Source organism: Aptenodytes patagonicus, chromosome Z, assembly GCF_965638725.1.
Source record: "Aptenodytes patagonicus chromosome Z, bAptPat1.pri.cur, whole genome shotgun sequence".
Classification (NCBI taxonomy): Eukaryota; Metazoa; Chordata; class Aves; order Sphenisciformes; family Spheniscidae; genus Aptenodytes; species Aptenodytes patagonicus.
In genome coordinates, this window is record NC_134982.1 from 10,343,302 (window position 1) to 10,361,143 (window position 17,842).

Here is a 17,842-nt window from a genome sequence, read left to right on the forward strand (position 1 = left end):
CAAGGAAGACATTTTTTACCGTGAGGGGGGTGAAGCGCTGCCACAGGTTGCCCAGAGAGCTGGTGGGTGCCCCATCCCTGGAAACATTCAAGCTCAGGTCGGACGGGGCTCCGAGCAACCCGACCTAGTTGAAGATGGCCCTGCTCATTGCTGGGGGGTTGGACCGGACGACCTTTAAAGGTCCCTCCCAACCCAAACCAGTCGATTCGATGAAGGAGAGGCACGGCAGAGATCGCTTTGATTAGGCCGAGTTCGGCTGCGCTTGCCGCTTCAGGCATTTTTCACGACAGCTCTCCCGTTGCGCCGCTTGAAAACACCTTGCGGCCACGGACCTCCAACATCAGCCTACCTCCTGCAGTGACGCACGCCACCTAGGTACGCCAAATCATCGGGCGCGTGCCAGCAGCACCCCAAGCACAGCACCCACCAACACAACGTTGCCTGACAAGACCACGGCTCCCACCACCGCCACCGCCCTGCCACCACCACCACCACCACCACCACCACACACACGTTTCCCCTGCTCCACAAGCTTTGAGAAAACACGTCTCCCAGCATCTCTCGCACAAGCAGAACGTTGCCCTTGCTGTTGGAAGGGACCTGAAAACCTCAGCGAGGGCAACCTCCACCTCCTCCTCCTCCCACTAGAGTTCTAGAACTACATCGGCTCGCTCAGCTCCACCTCCAGAGGACTCTTGGACGCCCCTCCTCCAGGGGCGCAGGGGCTCAGGCCACCCCAAACGCAAGACCCTTCGCTTACGGGGGACATCTTCTTCTTCGCTCTCCAGCCACCTCAGGCAAGGAGGCACAGAAAACACAACAAGACCCCTGCTACAGGGCCACACGCATGGGACCACAGCCAGGGATCCAACCCAGCAGCAGCAGCAAAGCTCTTCCCTTTTTCCTCTTCCTTTTTCCTCACGCCTCTCCTCCTGCCTTTCTTCCCCACTCTCGATCACCTTCAAACGCAGGAGCTGGGGCAGCTCCGTCCAGGAACACATCCAATGCTCAAGTGCCTACACCCAGAGCCACCTCCTCGCAAGCCCCCGCCACCCCCAGGCCCTCGCTCCAGGAGGGGGCTCCCCAGGCTCTGCCAAGCGACGTCACTTCACAACCCTTCCCAACACGAAAAGAAAAGAAAAGAAGAAAAGAAAAGAAAAGACCGGCTAAGATGAAAACAAAGGCGAGCCACAAGTGAAAGGAAAACAGACCACAACCAACACCAGGGCATCACAGACGGAAAAGACCCTTGGGCAGGAAGGGAAACTTCAGCTGCAGAAAAGAGGCACCGCAGCTCGCCCTGCAGGCAACAGGGAAACCCTAACACACCTCCCCGGCACAGCTGCCCCCAAGCGCTCTGCCCCAGCGCTTTCGCATCCCCCACTCAACCACTACGGCCAACCTTCCCCCCAGCACACCACCGCCACCGCCCTCCCCACGCACGGCCACCCCACCAACGCACTTCCCCAAGACCACCACAGCCACCAGCCAAAACTGAAAACCACAGCCGGAAACTCGCTGCAACCAGAAAGCGAGGAAGGCAAAGCCGCCGCACCACATAAAGCCGGCCACCCGGCAGCACCCCAAGCACAGCGCCCACCCGCACCACCGCCAAGCCTGACCAGGCTCCTGACCAGCACCACCCACGCAGCACCCACAGCCCCACCATGGCTGCGCCCGCAACCCCGCAGCCCTGCCCGCGGCACGGCGCCCCGGCGCTCCTGCTCCTCCTGACGGCTCTCGCCACCGCCACCGCCCTCGCCTGCCGCCACCTGCGTCCCCGCGACGCCACCTTCCCCTGGGACAGCCTCCAGCTCCTCCGGGCCATGGCTCCCAGCCCGCCACAGCCCTGCCACCACCAGCAGGCGCCCTTCTTCCCCGACACCCTCCTCCACACCAACCACCCACAGCAAGCCGCCGACATTGCCCTCCGCATCCTCCAGCACCTCTTCACAACCCTCAGCAGCCCCAGCACCCCCCACCACTGGGACGCCCAGGCACGCCATCGCCTCCTCAACAACCTCCAGCATTACAAGCACAACCTGGAGCAATGCGTGCCAGCCAACGGCATGCTCTTCCAAGGCCAAGGGCCCCGCAACCTCCTGCTCAACATCAGCAGATACTTCAGGCACATCCAGGACTTCCTCCACACCCACAACCACAGCGCCTGCGCCTGGGACCACGTCCGCCTCGAAGCTGGCGCCTGCTTCCAACACCTCCACAACCTCACCCGCACCATGAGCAACTAGCCCAACCACCCCGACCAACCCGCACGGCCCCACGCACCCCCACCCACGACGACGCCACCGCTTCTCGACCACCGCCCCATCCCCACCTCTGTCCTCCCGCCTCCCCTGACCCACGGCAAGAGCCGCTGCAAGAACGGCCCTGCACCCTCCGCCTCCACTGACCGCTCCTCTATTTATAGAACTTGGTCTATTTATTTTGACAATGGGTTTTATCATCTATTTATTCACCTATTTATTCGACAGAAAATAAAGACCTGTTGCAAAAAGATTGCCGGTGCCTCTTGTCTCAGAAGCACAGGAACGAGCCTGCGGGGTGGGGGGAAGCCACCTCCACTCAACACCTGCTCCGAGCCCTGCTCCCAACAGGGCTCTGCAGATCCCGTGCCCACTCTTCTCTTTGGCACCTCCCCAGCGAGGCGCTTCCCTCAACTTCTTGCAAAAACCTCTGCCAGGGTTTAGCCGCCGTCGTCAGAATCAGCTCTTCGGCCCTCGTTCTCCTCAACATTTTCCACCTTCCACCCCGCTTTGGACCGACTGATGATCAGCTGCTCTGCAGCCCTCAGTACAAGCAAGACGCGGACCTGTTGGAGCGCCTCCAGACGAGGGCCACAAACACGATCAGAGGGCTGGGACACCTCTCCTGGAGGGGAGTTGGGGTTCTTCAGCCTGGAGAAGAGAAGGCTCCGGGGAGACCTTATTGCGGCCTTTCAACACTTAAGGGGGGCTTATAAGAAAGATGGGCACAGACGTTCTAATAGGGCCTGTAGCGATAGGACAAGGGGTAACGGTTTTAAACTAAGAGAGGCCAGATTCAGACGAGACTCAAGGAAGACATTTTTTACCGTGAGGGGGGTGAAGCGCTGCCACAGGTTGCCCAGAGAGCTGGTGGGTGCCCCATCCCTGGAAACATTCAAGCTCAGGTCGGACGGGGCTCCGAGCAACCCGACCTAGTTGAAGATGGCCCTGCTCATTGCTGGGGGGTTGGACCGGACGACCTTTAAAGGTCCCTCCCAACCCAAACCAGTCGATTCGATGAAGGAGAGGCACGGCAGAGATCGCTTTGATTAGGCCGAGTTTGGCTGCGCTTGCCGCTTCAGGCATTTTTCACGACAGCTCTCCCGTTGCGCCGCTTGAAAACACCTTGCGGCCACGGACCTCCAACATCAGCCTACCTCCTGCAGTGACGCACGCCACCTAGGTACGCCAAATCATCGGGCGCGTGCCAGCAGCACCCCAAGCACAGCACCCACCAACACAACGTTGCCTGACAAGACCACGGCTCCCACCACCGCCACCGCCCTGCCACCACCACCACCACCACCACACACACGTTTCCCCTGCTCCACAAGCTTTGAGAAAACACGTCTCCCAGCGTCTCTCGCACAAGCAGAACGTTGCCCTTGCTGTTGGAAGGGACCTGAAAACCTCAGCGAGGGCAACCTCCACCTCCTCCTCTTCCCACTAGAGTTCTAGAACTACATCGGCTCGCTCAGCTCCACCTCCAGAGGACTCTTGGACGCCCCTCCTCCAGGGGCGCAGGGGCTCAGGCCACCCCAAACGCAAGACCCTTCGCTTACGGGGGACATCTTCTTCTTCGCTCTCCAGCCACCTCAGGCAAGGAGGCACAGAAAACACAACAAGACCCCTGCTACAGGGCCACACGCATGGGACCACAGCCAGGGACCCAACCCAGCAGCAGCAGCAAAGCTCTTCCCTTTTTCCTCTTCCTTTTTCCTCACGCCTCTCCTCCTGCCTTTCTTCCCCACTCTCGATCACCTTCAAACGCAGGAGCTGGGGCAGCTCCGTCCAGGAACACATCCAATGCTCAAGTGCCTACACCCAGAGCCACCTCCTCGCAAGCCCCCGCCACCCCCAGGCCCTCGCTCCAGGAGGGGGCTCCCCAGGCTCTGCCAAGCGACGTCACTTCACAACCCTTCCCAACACGAAAAGAAAAGAAAAGAAGAAAAGAAAAGAAAAGACCGGCTAAGATGAAAACAAAGGCGAGCCACAAGTGAAAGGAAAACAGACCACAACCAACACCAGGGCATCACAGACGGAAAAGACCCTTGGGCAGGAAGGGAAACTTCAGCTGCAGAAAAGAGGCACCGCAGCTCGCCCTGCAGGCAACAGGGAAACCCTAACACACCTCCCCGGCACAGCTGCCCCCAAGCGCTCTGCCCCAGCGCTTTCGCATCCCCCACTCAACCACTACGGCCAACCTTCCCCCCAGCACACCACCGCCACCGCCCTCCCCACGCACGGCCACCCCACCAACGCACTTCCCCAAGACCACCACAGCCACCAGCCAAAACTGAAAACCACAGCCGGAAACTCGCTGCAACCAGAAAGCGAGGAAGGCAAAGCCGCCGCACCACATAAAGCCGGCCACCCGGCAGCACCCCAAGCACAGCGCCCACCCGCACCACCGCCAAGCCTGACCAGGCTCCTGACCAGCACCACCCACGCAGCACCCACAGCCCCACCATGGCTGCGCCCGCAACCCCGCAGCCCTGCCCGCGGCACGGCGCCCCGGCGCTCCTGCTCCTCCTGACGGCTCTCGCCACCGCCACCGCCCTCGCCTGCCGCCACCTGCGTCCCCGCGACGCCACCTTCCCCTGGGACAGCCTCCAGCTCCTCCGGGCCATGGCTCCCAGCCCGCCACAGCCCTGCCACCACCAGCAGGCGCCCTTCTTCCCCGACACCCTCCTCCACACCAACCACCCACAGCAAGCCGCCGACATTGCCCTCCGCATCCTCCAGCACCTCTTCACAACCCTCAGCAGCCCCAGCACCCCCCACCACTGGGACGCCCAGGCACGCCATCGCCTCCTCAACAACCTCCAGCATTACAAGCACAACCTGGAGCAATGCGTGCCAGCCAACGGCATGCTCTTCCAAGGCCAAGGGCCCCGCAACCTCCTGCTCAACATCAGCAGATACTTCAGGCACATCCAGGACTTCCTCCACACCCACAACCACAGCGCCTGCGCCTGGGACCACGTCCGCCTCGAAGCTGGCGCCTGCTTCCAACACCTCCACAACCTCACCCGCACCATGAGCAACTAGCCCAACCACCCCGACCAACCCGCACGGCCCCACGCACCCCCACCCACGACGACGCCACCGCTTCTCGACCACCGCCCCATCCCCACCTCTGTCCTCCCGCCTCCCCTGACCCACGGCAAGAGCCGCTGCAAGAACGGCCCTGCACCCTCCGCCTCCACTGACCGCTCCTCTATTTATAGAACTTGGTCTATTTATTTTGACAATGGGTTTTATCATCTATTTATTCACCTATTTATTCGACAGAAAATAAAGACCTGTTGCAAAAAGATTGCCGGTGCCTCTTGTCTCAGAAGCACAGGAACGAGCCTGCGGGGTGGGGGGAAGCCACCTCCACTCAACACCTGCTCCGAGCCCTGCTCCCAACAGGGCTCTGCAGATCCCGTGCCCACTCTTCTCTTTGGCACCTCCCCAGCGAGGCGCTTCCCTCAACCTCTTGCAAAAACCTCTGCCAGGGTTTAGCCGCCGTCGTCAGAATCAGCTCTTCGGCCCTCGTTCTCCTCAACATTTTCCACCTTCCACCCCGCTTTGGACCGACTGATGATCAGCTGCTCTGCAGCCCTCAGTACAAGCAAGACGCGGACCTGTTGGAGCGCCTCCAGACGAGGGCCACAAACACGATCAGAGGGCTGGGACACCTCTCCTGGGGGGGAGTTGGGGTTCTTCAGCCTGGAGAAGAGAAGGCTCCGGGGAGACCTTATTGCAGCCTTTCAATACTTAAGGGGGGCTTATAAGAAAGATGGGCGCAGACGTTCTAATAGGGCCTGTAGCGATAGGACAAGGGGTAACGGTTTTAAACTAAGAGAGGCCAGATTCAGACGAGACTCAAGGAAGACATTTTTTACCGTGAGGGGGGTGAAGCGCTGCCACAGGTTGCCCAGAGAGCTGGTGGGTGCCCCATCCCTGGAAACATTCAAGCTCAGGTCGGACGGGGCTCCGAGCAACCCGACCTAGTTGAAGATGGCCCTGCTCATTGCTGGGGGGTTGGACCGGACGACCTTTAAAGGTCCCTCCCAACCCAAACCAGTCGATTCGATGAAGGAGAGGCACGGCAGAGATCGCTTTGATTAGGCCGAGTTCGGCTGCGCTTGCCGCTTCAGGCATTTTTCACGACAGCTCTCCCGTTGCGCCGCTTGAAAACACCTTGCAGCCACGGACCTCCAACATCAGCCTACCTCCTGCAGTGACGCACGCCACCTAGGTACGCCAAATCATCGGGCGCGTGCCAGCAGCACCCCAAGCACAGCACCCACCAACACAACGTTGCCTGACAAGACCACGGCTCCCACCACCGCCACCGCCCTGCCACCACCACCACCACCACCACCACCACACACACGTTTCCCCTGCTCCACAAGCTTTGAGAAAACACGTCTCCCAGCGTCTCTCGCACAAGCAGAACGTTGCCCTTGCTGTTGGAAGGGACCTGAAAACCTCAGCGAGGGCAACCTCCACCTCCTCCTCTTCCCACTAGAGTTCTAGAACTACATCAGCTCGCTCAGCTCCACCTCCAGAGGACTCTTGGACGCCCCTCCTCCAGGGGCGCAGGGGCTCAGGCCACCCCAAACGCAAGACCCTTCGCTTACGGGGGACATCTTCTTCTTCGCTCTCCAGCCACCTCAGGCAAGGAGGCACAGAAAACACAACAAGACCCCTGCTACAGGGCCACACGCATGGGACCACAGCCAGGGACCCAACCCAGCAGCAGCAGCAAAGCTCTTCCCTTTTTCCTCTTCCTTTTTCCTCACGCCTCTCCTCCTGCCTTTCTTCCCCACTCTCGATCACCTTCAAACGCAGGAGCTGGGGCAGCTCCGTCCAGGAACACATCCAATGCTCAAGTGCCTACACCCAGAGCCACCTCCTCGCAAGCCCCCGCCACCCCCAGGCCCTCGCTCCAGGAGGGGGCTCCCCAGGCTCTGCCAAGCGACGTCACTTCACAACCCTTCCCAACACGAAAAGAAAAGAAAAGAAGAAAAGAAAAGAAAAGACCGGCTAAGATGAAAACAAAGGCGAGCCACAAGTGAAAGGAAAACAGACCACAACCAACACCAGGGCATCACAGACGGAAAAGACCCTTGGGCAGGAAGGGAAACTTCAGCTGCAGAAAAGAGGCACCGCAGCTCGCCCTGCAGGCAACAGGGAAACCCTAACACACCTCCCCGGCACAGCTGCCCCCAAGCGCTCTGCCCCAGCGCTTTCGCATCCCCCACTCAACCACTACGGCCAACCTTCCCCCCAGCACACCACCGCCACCGCCCTCCCCACGCACGGCCACCCCACCAACGCACTTCCCCAAGACCACCACAGCCACCAGCCAAAACTGAAAACCACAGCCGGAAACTCGCTGCAACCAGAAAGCGAGGAAGGCAAAGCCGCCGCACCACATAAAGCCGGCCACCCGGCAGCACCCCAAGCACAGCGCCCACCCGCACCACCGCCAAGCCTGACCAGGCTCCTGACCAGCACCACCCACGCAGCACCCACAGCCCCACCATGGCTGCGCCCGCAACCCCGCAGCCCTGCCCGCGGCACGGCGCCCCGGCGCTCCTGCTCCTCCTGACGGCTCTCGCCACCGCCACCGCCCTCGCCTGCCGCCACCTGCGTCCCCGCGACGCCACCTTCCCCTGGGACAGCCTCCAGCTCCTCCGGGCCATGGCTCCCAGCCCGCCACAGCCCTGCCACCACCAGCAGGCGCCCTTCTTCCCCGACACCCTCCTCCACACCAACCACCCACAGCAAGCCGCCGACATTGCCCTCCGCATCCTCCAGCACCTCTTCACAACCCTCAGCAGCCCCAGCACCCCCCACCACTGGGACGCCCAGGCACGCCATCGCCTCCTCAACAACCTCCAGCATTACAAGCACAACCTGGAGCAATGCGTGCCAGCCAACGGCATGCTCTTCCAAGGCCAAGGGCCCCGCAACCTCCTGCTCAACATCAGCAGATACTTCAGGCACATCCAGGACTTCCTCCACACCCACAACCACAGCGCCTGCGCCTGGGACCACGTCCGCCTCGAAGCTGGCGCCTGCTTCCAACACCTCCACAACCTCACCCGCACCATGAGCAACTAGCCCAACCACCCCGACCAACCCGCACGGCCCCACGCACCCCCACCCACGACGACGCCACCGCTTCTCGACCACCGCCCCATCCCCACCTCTGTCCTCCCGCCTCCCCTGACCCACGGCAAGAGCCGCTGCAAGAACGGCCCTGCACCCTCCGCCTCCACTGACCGCTCCTCTATTTATAGAACTTGGTCTATTTATTTTGACAATGGGTTTTATCATCTATTTATTCACCTATTTATTCGACAGAAAATAAAGACCTGTTGCAAAAAGACTGCCGGTGCCTCTTGTCTCAGAAGCACAGGAACGAGCCTGCGGGGTGGGAGGAAGCCACCTCCACTCAACACCTGCTCCGAGCCCTGCTCCCAACAGGGCTCTGCAGATCCCGTGCCCACTCTTCTCTTTGGCACCTCCCCAGCGAGGCGCTTCCCTCAACCTCTTGCAAAAACCTCTGCCAGGGTTTAGCCGCCGTCGTCAGAATCAGCTCTTCGGCCCTCGTTCTCCTCAACATTTTCCACCTTCCACCCCGCTTTGGACCGACTGATGATCAGCTGCTCTGCAGCCCTCAGTACAAGCAAGACGCGGACCTGTTGGAGCGCCTCCAGACGAGGGCCACAAACACGATCAGAGGGCTGGGACACCTCTCCTGGGGGGGAGTTGGGGTTCTTCAGCCTGGAGAAGAGAAGGCTCCGGGGAGACCTTATTGCAGCCTTTCAACACTTAAGGGGGGCTTATAAGAAAGATGGGCGCAGACGTTCTAATAGGGCCTGTAGCGATAGGACAAGGGGTAACGGTTTTAAACTAAGAGAGGCCAGATTCAGACGAGACTCAAGGAAGACATTTTTTACCGTGAGGGGGGTGAAGCGCTGCCACAGGTTGCCCAGAGAGCTGGTGGGTGCCCCATCCCTGGAAACATTCAAGCTCAGGTCGGACGGGGCTCCGAGCAACCCGACCTAGTTGAAGATGGCCCTGCTCATTGCTGGGGGGTTGGACCGGACGACCTTTAAAGGTCCCTCCCAACCCAAACCAGTCGATTCGATGAAGGAGAGGCACGGCAGAGATCGCTTTGATTAGGCCGAGTTCGGCTGCACTTGCCGCTTCAGGCATTTTTCACGACAGCTCTCCCGTTGCGCCGCTTGAAAACACCTTGCGGCCACGGACCTCCAACATCAGCCTACCTCCTGCAGTGACGCACGCCACCTAGGTACGCCAAATCATCGCGCGCGTGCCAGCAGCACCCCAAGCACAGCACCCACCAACACAACGTTGCCTGACAAGACCACGGCTCCCACCACCGCCACCGCCCTGCCACCACCACCACCACCACCACCACCACACACACGTTTCCCCTGCTCCACAAGCTTTGAGAAAACACGTCTCCCAGCGTCTCTCGCACAAGCAGAACGTTGCCCTTGCTGTTGGAAGGGACCTGAAAACCTCAGCGAGGGCAACCTCCACCTCCTCCTCCTCCCACTAGAGTTCTAGAACTACATCGGCTCGCTCAGCTCCACCTCCAGAGGACTCTTGGACGCCCCTCCTCCAGGGGCGCAGGGGCTCAGGCCACCCCAAACGCAAGACCCTTCGCTTACGGGGGACATCTTCTTCTTCGCTCTCCAGCCACCTCAGGCAAGGAGGCACAGAAAACACAACAAGACCCCTGCTACAGGGCCACACGCATGGGACCACAGCCAGGGACCCAACCCAGCAGCAGCAGCAAAGCTCTTCCCTTTTTCCTCTTCCTTTTTCCTCACGCCTCTCCTCCTGCCTTTCTTCCCCACTCTCGATCACCTTCAAACGCAGGAGCTGGGGCAGCTCCGTCCAGGAACACATCCAATGCTCAAGTGCCTACACCCAGAGCCACCTCCTCGCAAGCCCCCGCCACCCCCAGGCCCTCGCTCCAGGAGGGGGCTCCCCAGGCTCTGCCAAGCGACGTCACTTCACAACCCTTCCCAACACGAAAAGAAAAGAAAAGAAGAAAAGAAAAGAAAAGACCGGCTAAGATGAAAACAAAGGCGAGCCACAAGTGAAAGGAAAACAGACCACAACCAACACCAGGGCATCACAGACGGAAAAGACCCTTGGGCAGGAAGGGAAACTTCAGCTGCAGAAAAGAGGCACCGCAGCTCGCCCTGCAGGCAACAGGGAAACCCTAACACACCTCCCCGGCACAGCTGCCCCCAAGCGCTCTGCCCCAGCGCTTTCGCATCCCCCACTCAACCACTACGGCCAACCTTCCCCCCAGCACACCACCGCCACCGCCCTCCCCACGCACGGCCACCCCACCAACGCACTTCCCCAAGACCACCACAGCCACCAGCCAAAACTGAAAACCACAGCCGGAAACTCGCTGCAACCAGAAAGCGAGGAAGGCAAAGCCGCCGCACCACATAAAGCCGGCCACCCGGCAGCACCCCAAGCACAGCGCCCACCCGCACCACCGCCAAGCCTGACCAGGCTCCTGACCAGCACCACCCACGCAGCACCCACAGCCCCACCATGGCTGCGCCCGCAACCCCGCAGCCCTGCCCGCGGCACGGCGCCCCGGCGCTCCTGCTCCTCCTGACGGCTCTCGCCACCGCCACCGCCCTCGCCTGCCGCCACCTGCGTCCCCGCGACGCCACCTTCCCCTGGGACAGCCTCCAGCTCCTCCGGGCCATGGCTCCCAGCCCGCCACAGCCCTGCCACCACCAGCAGGCGCCCTTCTTCCCCGACACCCTCCTCCACACCAACCACCCACAGCAAGCCGCCGACATTGCCCTCCGCATCCTCCAGCACCTCTTCACAACCCTCAGCAGCCCCAGCACCCCCCACCACTGGGACGCCCAGGCACGCCATCGCCTCCTCAACAACCTCCAGCATTACAAGCACAACCTGGAGCAATGCGTGCCAGCCAACGGCATGCTCTTCCAAGGCCAAGGGCCCCGCAACCTCCTGCTCAACATCAGCAGATACTTCAGGCACATCCAGGACTTCCTCCACACCCACAACCACAGCGCCTGCGCCTGGGACCACGTCCGCCTCGAAGCTGGCGCCTGCTTCCAACACCTCCACAACCTCACCCGCACCATGAGCAACTAGCCCAACCACCCCGACCAACCCGCACGGCCCCACGCACCCCCACCCACGACGACGCCACCGCTTCTCGACCACCGCCCCATCCCCACCTCTGTCCTCCCGCCTCCCCTGACCCACGGCAAGAGCCGCTGCAAGAACGGCCCTGCACCCTCCGCCTCCACTGACCGCTCCTCTATTTATAGAACTTGGTCTATTTATTTTGACAATGGGTTTTATCATCTATTTATTCACCTATTTATTCGACAGAAAATAAAGACCTGTTGCAAAAAGACTGCCGGTGCCTCTTGTCTCAGAAGCACAGGAACGAGCCTGCGGGGTGGGGGGAAGCCACCTCCACTCAACACCTGCTCCGAGCCCTGCTCCCAACAGGGCTCTGCAGATCCCGTGCCCACTCTTCTCTTTGGCACCTCCCCAGCGAGGCGCTTCCCTCAACCTCTTGCAAAAACCTCTGCCAGGGTTTAGCCGCCGTCGTCAGAATCAGCTCTTCGGCCCTCGTTCTCCTCAACATTTTCCACCTTCCACCCCGCTTTGGACCGACTGATGATCAGCTGCTCTGCAGCCCTCAGTACAAGCAAGACGCGGACCTGTTGGAGCGCCTCCAGACGAGGGCCACAAACACGATCAGAGGGCTGGGACACCTCTCCTGGGGGGGAGTTGGGGTTCTTCAGCCTGGAGAAGAGAAGGCTCCGGGGAGACCTTATTGCAGCCTTTCAATACTTAAGGGGGGCTTATAAGAAAGATGGGCGCAGACGTTCTAATAGGGCCTGTAGCGATAGGACAAGGGGTAACGGTTTTAAACTAAGAGAGGCCAGATTCAGACGAGACTCAAGGAAGACATTTTTTACCGTGAGGGGGGTGAAGCGCTGCCACAGGTTGCCCAGAGAGCTGGTGGGTGCCCCATCCCTGGAAACATTCAAGCTCAGGTCGGACGGGGCTCCGAGCAACCCGACCTAGTTGAAGATGGCCCTGCTCATTGCTGGGGGGTTGGACCGGACGACCTTTAAAGGTCCCTCCCAACCCAAACCAGTCGATTCGATGAAGGAGAGGCACGGCAGAGATCGCTTTGATTAGGCCGAGTTCGGCTGCGCTTGCCGCTTCAGGCATTTTTCACGACAGCTCTCCCGTTGCGCCGCTTGAAAACACCTTGCAGCCACGGACCTCCAACATCAGCCTACCTCCTGCAGTGACGCACGCCACCTAGGTACGCCAAATCATCGGGCGCGTGCCAGCAGCACCCCAAGCACAGCACCCACCAACACAACGTTGCCTGACAAGACCACGGCTCCCACCACCGCCACCGCCCTGCCACCACCACCACCACACACACGTTTCCCCTGCTCCACAAGCTTTGAGAAAACACGTCTCCCAGCGTCTCTCGCACAAGCAGAATGTTGCCCTTGCTGTTGGAAGGGACCTGAAAACCTCAGCGAGGGCAACCTCCACCTCCTCCTCCTCCCACTAGAGTTCTAGAACTACATCGGCTCGCTCAGCTCCACCTCCAGAGGACTCTTGGACGCCCCTCCTCCAGGGGCGCAGGGGCTCAGGCCACCCCAAACGCAAGACCCTTCGCTTACGGGGGACATCTTCTTCTTCGCTCTCCAGCCACCTCAGGCAAGGAGGCACAGAAAACACAACAAGACCCCTGCTACAGGGCCACACGCATGGGACCACAGCCAGGGATCCAACCCAGCAGCAGCAGCAAAGCTCTTCCCTTTTTCCTCTTCCTTTTTCCTCACGCCTCTCCTCCTGCCTTTCTTCCCCACTCTCGATCACCTTCAAACGCAGGAGCTGGGGCAGCTCCGTCCAGGAACACATCCAATGCTCAAGTGCCTACACCCAGAGCCACCTCCTCGCAAGCCCCCGCCACCCCCAGGCCCTCGCTCCAGGAGGGGGCTCCCCAGGCTCTGCCAAGCGACGTCACTTCACAACCCTTCCCAACACGAAAAGAAAAGAAAAGAAGAAAAGAAAAGAAAAGACCGGCTAAGATGAAAACAAAGGCGAGCCACAAGTGAAAGGAAAACAGACCACAACCAACACCAGGGCATCACAGACGGAAAAGACCCTTGGGCAGGAAGGGAAACTTCAGCTGCAGAAAAGAGGCACCGCAGCTCGCCCTGCAGGCAACAGGGAAACCCTAACACACCTCCCCGGCACAGCTGCCCCCAAGCGCTCTGCCCCAGCGCTTTCGCATCCCCCACTCAACCACTACGGCCAACCTTCCCCCCAGCACACCACCGCCACCGCCCTCCCCACGCACGGCCACCCCACCAACGCACTTCCCCAAGACCACCACAGCCACCAGCCAAAACTGAAAACCACAGCCGGAAACTCGCTGCAACCAGAAAGCGAGGAAGGCAAAGCCGCCGCACCACATAAAGCCGGCCACCCGGCAGCACCCCAAGCACAGCGCCCACCCGCACCACCGCCAAGCCTGACCAGGCTCCTGACCAGCACCACCCACGCAGCACCCACAGCCCCACCATGGCTGCGCCCGCAACCCCGCAGCCCTGCCCGCGGCACGGCGCCCCGGCGCTCCTGCTCCTCCTGACGGCTCTCGCCACCGCCACCGCCCTCGCCTGCCGCCACCTGCGTCCCCGCGACGCCACCTTCCCCTGGGACAGCCTCCAGCTCCTCCGGGCCATGGCTCCCAGCCCGCCACAGCCCTGCCACCACCAGCAGGCGCCCTTCTTCCCCGACACCCTCCTCCACACCAACCACCCACAGCAAGCCGCCGACATTGCCCTCCGCATCCTCCAGCACCTCTTCACAACCCTCAGCAGCCCCAGCACCCCCCACCACTGGGACGCCCAGGCACGCCATCGCCTCCTCAACAACCTCCAGCATTACAAGCACAACCTGGAGCAATGCGTGCCAGCCAACGGCATGCTCTTCCAAGGCCAAGGGCCCCGCAACCTCCTGCTCAACATCAGCAGATACTTCAGGCACATCCAGGACTTCCTCCACACCCACAACCACAGCGCCTGCGCCTGGGACCACGTCCGCCTCGAAGCTGGCGCCTGCTTCCAACACCTCCACAACCTCACCCGCACCATGAGCAACTAGCCCAACCACCCCGACCAACCCGCACGGCCCCACGCACCCCCACCCACGACGACGCCACCGCTTCTCGACCACCGCCCCATCCCCACCTCTGTCCTCCCGCCTCCCCTGACCCACGGCAAGAGCCGCTGCAAGAACGGCCCTGCACCCTCCGCCTCCACTGACCGCTCCTCTATTTATAGAACTTGGTCTATTTATTTTGACAATGGGTTTTATCATCTATTTATTCACCTATTTATTCGACAGAAAATAAAGACCTGTTGCAAAAAGATTGCCGGTGCCTCTTGTCTCAGAAGCACAGGAACGAGCCTGCGGGGTGGGGGGAAGCCACCTCCACTCAACACCTGCTCCGAGCCCTGCTCCCAACAGGGCTCTGCAGATCCCGTGCCCACTCTTCTCTTTGGCACCTCCCCAGCGAGGCGCTTCCCTCAACTTCTTGCAAAAACCTCTGCCAGGGTTTAGCCGCCGTCGTCAGAATCAGCTCTTCGGCCCTCGTTCTCCTCAACATTTTCCACCTTCCACCCCGCTTTGGATCGACTGATAATCAGCTGCTCTGCAGCCCTCAGTACAAGCAAGACGCGGACCTGTTGGAGCGCCTCCAGACGAGGGCCACAAACACGATCAGAGGGCTGGGACACCTCTCCTGGGGGGGAGTTGGGGTTCTTCAGCCTGGAGAAGAGAAGGCTCCGGGGAGACCTTATTGCGGCCTTTCAATACTTAAGGGGGGCTTATAAGAAAGATGGGCGCAGACGTTCTAATAGGGCCTGTAGCGATAGGACAAGGGGTAACGGTTTTAAACTAAGAGAGGCCAGATTCAGACGAGACTCAAGGAAGACATTTTTTACCGTGAGGGGGGTGAAGCGCTGCCACAGGTTGCCCAGAGAGCTGGTGGGTGCCCCATCCCTGGAAACATTCAAGCTCAGGTCGGACGGGGCTCCGAGCAACCCGACCTAGTTGAAGATGGCCCTGCTCATTGCTGGGGGGTTGGACCGGACGACCTTTAAAGGTCCCTCCCAACCCAAACCAGTCGATTCGATGAAGGAGAGGCACGGCAGAGATCGCTTTGATTAGGCCGAGTTCGGCTGCACTTGCCGCTTCAGGCATTTTTCACGACAGCTCTCCCGTTGCGCCACTTGAAAACACCTTGCGGCCACGGACCTCCAACATCAGCCTACCTCCTGCAGTGACGCACGCCACCTAGGTACGCCAAATCATCGGGCGCGTGCCAGCAGCACCCCAAGCACAGCACCCACCAACACAACGTTGCCTGACAAGACCACGGCTCCCACCACCGCCACCGCCCTGCCACCACCACCACCACCACCACCACCACACACACGTTTCCCCTGCTCCACAAGCTTTGAGAAAACACGTCTCCCAGCGTCTCTCGCACAAGCAGAACGTTGCCCTTGCTGTTGGAAGGGACCTGAAAACCTCAGCGAGGGCAACCTCCACCTCCTCCTCCTCCCACTAGAGTTCTAGAACTACATCGGCTCGCTCAGCTCCACCTCCAGAGGACTCTTGGACGCCCCTCCTCCAGGGGCGCAGGGGCTCAGGCCACCCCAAACGCAAGACCCTTCGCTTACGGGGGACATCTTCTTCTTCGCTCTCCAGCCACCTCAGGCAAGGAGGCACAGAAAACACAACAAGACCCCTGCTACAGGGCCACACGCATGGGACCACAGCCAGGGATCCAACCCAGCAGCAGCAGCAAAGCTCTTCCCTTTTTCCTCTTCCTTTTTCCTCACGCCTCTCCTCCTGCCTTTCTTCCCCACTCTCGATCACCTTCAAACGCAGGAGCTGGGGCAGCTCCGTCCAGGAACACATCCAATGCTCAAGTGCCTACACCCAGAGCCACCTCCTCGCAAGCCCCCGCCACCCCCAGGCCCTCGCTCCAGGAGGGGGCTCCCCAGGCTCTGCCAAGCGACGTCACTTCACAACCCTTCCCAACACGAAAAGAAAAGAAAAGAAGAAAAGAAAAGAAAAGACCGGCTAAGATGAAAACAAAGGCGAGCCACAAGTGAAAGGAAAACAGACCACAACCAACACCAGGGCATCACAGACGGAAAAGACCCTTGGGCAGGAAGGGAAACTTCAGCTGCAGAAAAGAGGCACCGCAGCTCGCCCTGCAGGCAACAGGGAAACCCTAACACACCTCCCCGGCACAGCTGCCCCCAAGCGCTCTGCCCCAGCGCTTTCGCATCCCCCACTCAACCACTACGGCCAACCTTCCCCCCAGCACACCACCGCCACCGCCCTCCCCACGCACGGCCACCCCACCAACGCACTTCCCCAAGACCACCACAGCCACCAGCCAAAACTGAAAACCACAGCCGGAAACTCGCTGCAACCAGAAAGCGAGGAAGGCAAAGCCGCCGCACCACATAAAGCCGGCCACCCGGCAGCACCCCAAGCACAGCGCCCACCCGCACCACCGCCAAGCCTGACCAGGCTCCTGACCAGCACCACCCACGCAGCACCCACAGCCCCACCATGGCTGCGCCCGCAACCCCGCAGCCCTGCCCGCGGCACGGCGCCCCGGCGCTCCTGCTCCTCCTGACGGCTCTCGCCACCGCCACCGCCCTCGCCTGCCGCCACCTGCGTCCCCGCGACGCCACCTTCCCCTGGGACAGCCTCCAGCTCCTCCGGGCCATGGCTCCCAGCCCGCCACAGCCCTGCCACCACCAGCAGGCGCCCTTCTTCCCCGACACCCTCCTCCACACCAACCACCCACAGCAAGCCGCCGACATTGCCCTCCGCATCCTCCAGCACCTCTTCACAACCCTCAGCAGCCCCAGCACCCCCCACCACTGGGACGCCCAGGCACGCCATCGCCTCCTCAACAACCTCCAGCATTACAAGCACAACCTGGAGCAATGCGTGCCAGCCAACGGCATGCTCTTCCAAGGCCAAGGGCCCCGCAACCTCCTGCTCAACATCAGCAGATACTTCAGGCACATCCAGGACTTCCTCCACACCCACAACCACAGCGCCTGCGCCTGGGACCACGTCCGCCTCGAAGCTGGCGCCTGCTTCCAACACCTCCACAACCTCACCCGCACCATGAGCAACTAGCCCAACCACCCCGACCAACCCGCACGGCCCCACGCACCCCCACCCACGACGACGCCACCGCTTCTCGACCACCGCCCCATCCCCACCTCTGTCCTCCCGCCTCCCCTGACCCACGGCAAGAGCCGCTGCAAGAACGGCCCTGCACCCTCCGCCTCCACTGACCGCTCCTCTATTTATAGAACTTGGTCTATTTATTTTGACAATGGGTTTTATCTATTTATTCACCTATTTATTCGACAGAAAATAAAGAC

General features: G+C 60.9%; 7 protein-coding genes across 10 annotated transcripts in view; 6 read left to right on the forward strand and 1 right to left on the reverse strand.

Annotated features, from left to right (window-relative positions):
* The window catches only part of UBAP2 (ubiquitin associated protein 2), a 238,357-nt gene that overhangs the window by 71,396 nt on the left and 149,119 nt on the right, over positions 1 to 17,842 (reverse strand). The window lies entirely within an intron of this gene.
* Positions 1,668 to 2,249, forward strand: LOC143172883 (interferon-like). Its single transcript, XM_076362728.1, has one exon. The coding sequence runs from the start codon at positions 1,668 to 1,670 to the stop codon at positions 2,247 to 2,249; it is 582 nt and encodes a 193-aa protein (XP_076218843.1).
* LOC143172882 (interferon-like) lies at positions 4,734 to 5,315 on the forward strand. The gene has a single exon (XM_076362727.1). The coding sequence runs from the start codon at positions 4,734 to 4,736 to the stop codon at positions 5,313 to 5,315; it is 582 nt and encodes a 193-aa protein (XP_076218842.1).
* LOC143172974 (interferon-like) lies at positions 7,806 to 8,387 on the forward strand. The gene has a single exon (XM_076362902.1). The coding sequence runs from the start codon at positions 7,806 to 7,808 to the stop codon at positions 8,385 to 8,387; it is 582 nt and encodes a 193-aa protein (XP_076219017.1).
* On the forward strand, positions 10,878 to 11,459 carry LOC143172995 (interferon-like). The gene has a single exon (XM_076362942.1). It carries the CDS (start codon positions 10,878 to 10,880, stop codon positions 11,457 to 11,459), a length of 582 nt encoding a protein of 193 aa, XP_076219057.1.
* On the forward strand, positions 13,938 to 14,519 carry LOC143172996 (interferon-like). The gene has a single exon (XM_076362943.1). It carries the CDS (start codon positions 13,938 to 13,940, stop codon positions 14,517 to 14,519), a length of 582 nt encoding a protein of 193 aa, XP_076219058.1.
* On the forward strand, positions 17,010 to 17,591 carry LOC143173027 (interferon-like). The gene has a single exon (XM_076362993.1). It carries the CDS (start codon positions 17,010 to 17,012, stop codon positions 17,589 to 17,591), a length of 582 nt encoding a protein of 193 aa, XP_076219108.1.